The 5,098-nt window shown below is 42.1% G+C and overlaps 1 protein-coding gene across 1 annotated transcript; it reads right to left on the bottom strand.

Moving 5' to 3' along the window:
* Positions 1-284: 284 nt before the first annotated feature.
* On the bottom strand, positions 285-4,188 carry si:dkey-187a12.4 (uncharacterized). Its single transcript, XM_051424428.1, has 4 exons — positions 3,790-4,188; positions 2,787-3,010; positions 2,184-2,343; positions 285-1,141 (listed from the first exon to the last, which is right to left on the bottom strand). Exons 1-4 carry the CDS (start codon positions 4,049-4,051, stop codon positions 957-959), a joined length of 831 nt encoding a protein of 276 aa, XP_051280388.1. The 5' UTR covers positions 4,052-4,188; the 3' UTR covers positions 285-956.
* Positions 4,189-5,098: the final 910 nt, after the last annotated feature.

The raw sequence follows: 5,098 nt of genomic DNA, 5'->3' as shown, positions 1-5,098 counted from the left end.
CCCTACTGTACAAACTGTGAACTTCCACTGTGCAGATTCTCACGTTTGAGTAACCCTCGTAGACTTACAGAGCTGCACTGGGGAATAAAAAGGGAGAAAATATTCTTGCTGTACCAGAAGAAAACAACTGAATGCACTGAAACTCTCCATACTCATCCATACAGTGGGCAGTTTCATTCCAGGAGACTGATGTGCAAAGAGGGTCGCACTTTTAGCACATTGAAGGAGGAAAAATATCAGAAATGTACAGAGGCTGTGTTAACAAAAAAATAATAACAGCAATATTTTCATACAGTCAGGTTTTTTTATTGTGCAAAAACAAAAGCTCAACAACATGACTGTACAGATACAACAATGATAAACAAGAAAAAAAATACACAAAGACAACGTGCAGAACTTAATGTGGTACATTAATGAAAACACAAAAAGCAAGGTCATGATAAATGTAGTAAAGGTGGTGATGTAATGCACAGGAGAAATATGACTCATTTGTTTTGTATTGTGAGTGTGGGATAATAATAATACACATATTGTTTATATAAATAGTAATAATAATAATCAATCATCATCATCATTATTAATATCAAAAAGAACAACAATGATGATGATAATAATAAGAACTGGGATCAGTGGCAGCAGGCGGAGCTGATGGGTGTGGTGTGTGTGTGTGTGTGTGTGTGTGTGTGTGTGTGTGTGTGTCAGAAACAGGGTCCAGCAGATGTGAAATGAGTCGCTGTGATTGTCTTTTAATGCTGTGTGTCTATTGAAGTGTGTTCAGCTGACTTCATTTCTGTCGTGTTAGCGGCTGTTAAGGGAGTTGTTCATATTTCAGTGGCGGTGCAACTGAAGAGAGATCTCCCAGCAGACGCACAGATGCTGCCACCCAGTGTTGTGGACAGTGTGTGTGTTGGTTGTCCACAATGTGGGCAGAGCCAGGTGTCTCGGGGTAATTAATGTCAGTGTGTGCAGCTTTGGTTAAAACTGTCAGTGTCCTCAGAGTCTGGGAAGTCCACAGGAGGTCTGCAGCAGCGACGGCCGCTCCCTCCCTGTCTGAACGGAGCGAAGCGCAGCCACTTCTTCACCACGTCAGCGTACTGGTGATGAGTGGCCTCCTTCCCCACCGGTGTTCGTTTCAGAGCGCCTGAGAAGGAGAAGCTGGAGATTATTAGCTCTACACAGCGGATGCTCATATAGCAGATTCTTAAAGGAGCAGGCTGGCAATACTCTATTTAAATGTTTGTCAACTAACCCCTTAAAGAAAAGAGCCAAACCAACCCTGTGTCAGCCTCTGAGTGCTTTCTGACTTTTCTTTCTGACTTCCTGTGGCTCTCAGCTCCGAGCACACTGGTTCCTATGAGGACGTCAATCTTTAAAAACGGCTCCTAAAACAGCTGGTCACTGTAGTTTTTAGCAAACGTTACTCAAACAGGGGGACTATTTTCAGCCGCGGATTAATCCACATTTGGTGTGAGTATTCGGGGCAGCGGGACAGTGTGGGTGGGTCTGAGTCCAAATAAACTACAGTTTTGATAACAGTGGAACTCTATGGCACAGAGGAAGAAGATATATCAGAGCTTTGGATGCACACACACACACACACACACACACACACAATGCACATTATGAGGATACAATCACTGGTTTTAGTCTTGTCATGGCGTTTGTTCACAGCAGTGGACATTCTGGCATACTGTCAATGACGCAGACACATACAAGTGGGGGACGCATCTCTGTGGCTCGCAGCAGACAGGTTGAGAAGACAGAGTGAAGGTAAAACCACTTTTTAATCCCAAAAGTTTACAAAAATAAACTCTGAGCCCCCCTCTTGTCGGTAACTGTCTCCAGATCAGAGCAGAATCGGGTGTGACTCTGGGTGTGGGCCAGCAGCAGCTCGGTCTCTCCTCCCCTCCTCATACAACGCTGCAAACACCCCGCGGCATGCAGGAAGTCTTCGCTCAGAGTTCAATATTTTCAACCAGTGAGAATTTGTGTTTATACACGTCTATCTGTGTCTGTGCATTGACTTTGTATGTAATCTACTGGCCTGAGTAACTTTATTTGCCTTTGGTGAGAACACAGCATTAGTCTTCAGAATATTATGTTAGTTATCCTTAAAGCTCACAGATCTGTCAGCTGTGGGGCTTCCTTTTGCATTAGGTCGTTCAAGCAGCGCCTGTACTTACGGAAGAGGACCCCTTGAAGACGGGTGTTCCTGAAGCTCCTCTTCTGTCCGCGGCCCACCCAGTTGAGCTCAGAGCCAACAGCGAACGAAAGCACGGCCTGCATCAGACGCCTCACTGCGTCGTCGACCGTGGCCCCGCCCATCCGTGACAGGTAGGACACCTTAAATTCAGACAAGGTATCGACATCAGTTCCACATCAGGCCCTGAGCACTCACACAGTAAGCAGCTCAAGATGGAGTATCCATTAGCTGCAACGATTAGGCGATTAATCCATTAGTAGTCAGCTATTAAATTAATCAGCAACTATTTTGGATAAACAATGAATCGTTTTTGGGTCATTTTTTAAGAAAAAAGGTCCAAATTGTCTGATTTCAGCTTCCTTAAATGGGAATATTTTTAGTTTCTTTAGTCCTCTCTGACAGTAAGCTGAATATCTTTGGGTTGTGGACTAAACAAAGCATATGACATCACCAGGGAGCAGTGAAGTTATGGAGTAAACAAATAATGGATTAATCCGGAAAATGATCAACAGCTCAATTAATAATGACAATAATCTTTAATCTTTAGTTGCAGCACTAATGTAAACAGCACCACTTTCACTACCATTCTCTTCTGTACTCCTGTTTCCTCCAGGTGTCTCTCCATCTCGTCCAGCTGCTCGAGGGTCCTCAGGGGGAGATCCATGTCCAGAGCCTCCACGTCATCCTCCTCGTAGCCGGCCTGAGCCTGCAGTCTGGCCTGAAGGTCCCTCAGCACCGCCCACTGCCTCTGCTGCTCCTCTTTGATCTCCACCAGCAGGGCGATGATCTTCCGCTGGGCAGCAGTATCTGGACAGGAAGCGGAGGAGAGGGGCAGAGCGCGACAGGATGGGGTAAAGATCATGGTTCAAGTAAGGTGACTAAGCTTTGGTCAGGCCCGACCCGAGCCCGAAAGATTCTGTAAGAACCCAAACGGAGCCCGGATCAGTTTGGTAGTCAAACCTGGTCCGGTACTTCAACAGCGTGCTGTTTGATGTCTGTGCAGAGTTTGACACTAGAAGGATGTTTTCACATTCATCTGCTGAAAGTGGAAAGTTTCTCTGTGCTCACTGAACAGCTGATTTTAAGGGGCGGGGTCTACCAGCATAATTTGTGACATCACCAATAGTTAGGAAGTCAGTCCTGGTCCAGTATCAACTTGTACAGTGTGATGTAGAAACTTGAAACCACCAGTGCACATCCACTGAGAATGGACTTTACAGTGAAGGAGGAGACATCTTGTGTCCAGCAGGAAAACTTTAGAAATGAACAACATTTGCATATTCAGAGACTCTGGAATGTTTAATGAGGTAGAAGGAGGAGATGACTTTTTAAGCATTTTAATGTGGAAATTAGACTTTTTTTGAGAGGAAAAAATATCAGACACACATTATTGTTCAGAATAGAGTATGTGTATATATGTTTTAACACCTGACGGGGTCTTTAAATGCACTGATGCATTTTGCACTATGAAGTAAAATAGTTCGTTGAATGCCGAACATGAACTTTCCTATGCATCTTCCTCACAGAGCATGTCGATATACTCTGACTGTTTCCAGGTGTTGCTGGGCAGTGAAATAACGGTCTACCTGTGGACGGGGCTGCGGAGCTGCAGGCGGAGGAGAGCGGCGGCTCCTCACCGAAGCTCACCTCCGCTCGCCGTGACTCGTCTTTGAACTCTTCCCCGGAGCGTCTGGAGACATGTTCCGCCAGACTGTGCATCTCGTCGGACACAGCAGACAGCCTCTGCTGGAGGCTCTCCAGAGCAATGTCCGCCATATGTTTGTTCACAAACCCTTCCACACGTCGCTGCACCGGCCAGTCGCGAGTGTCTCCATTATCGTGCTCCATTGAAGTTTTTCCAAACTGTGACCGGTTGAAACGTTCCCGGAAACCTTCCTAAACCTTTAAATAACGTTTCTAGACTCGCCTAGCGACGGGGAAGAAGCGGAAGTTGTTGTAGAACAGATTTCCAGCGCAGGAGAGCCTATCACGTTGCACAAACGTCACTGAAATGTTGAAAGAACATTGGGAGCGGCTACGGAACTGCATTTCCCAGAAGGCAAGGGCCTCCCCGCCAAAGGAAGCGATACATCCAAGGCACATTTTTAGGAGTTTTATTACCTATTCCAAGAACTGTGGAGGACAAAAAAAATGACATAAGTATAAATAAATAAATGATCATTTATACCCTGGTGGTCAGAATGTTCTGCAGCCCCACACCAACAAACTGCTCTGCACTGTGTTCTGACCCCTTTCTATCAGAACCAGCATTCACTGTTTCAGCAGTTTGAACTACAGTAGCTCATCTGTTGCTGCTGATCTATATTTTCATATATATTTCATATGTATTTTATATAATTTATATATTCATATATACTCTATATTCTCATATATACTTTATATATTCATATATACTTTATATATTCATATATACTCTCTATTCTCAAATATACTTTATATATTCATATATACTTTATATATTCATATATACTCTATATTCTCATATATACTTTATATATTCATATATACTTTATATATTCATATATACTCTCTATTCTCAAATATACTTTATATATTCATATATACTCTCTATTCTCAAATATACTTTATATATTTATATATACTATATTCTCATATATACTTTATATATTCATATATACTTTATATATTCATATATACTCTCTATTCTCAAATATACTTTATATATTATATATACTATATTCTCATATATACTTTATATATTCATATATACTCTATATTCTCATATATACTTTATATATTTATATATACTCTATATTCTCATATATACTTTATATATACATATATACTTTATATATGTATATATACTCTATATTCTCATATATACTTTATATATTTATATATACTCTATATTCT

This window comes from Dicentrarchus labrax, unplaced genomic scaffold, assembly GCF_905237075.1.
Source record: "Dicentrarchus labrax unplaced genomic scaffold, dlabrax2021, whole genome shotgun sequence".
NCBI lineage: Eukaryota > Metazoa > Chordata > Actinopteri > Moronidae > Dicentrarchus > Dicentrarchus labrax.
The sequence above is the reverse complement of the archived record's forward strand: the minus strand, read 5'-3'. Positions and strand labels throughout refer to the sequence as shown.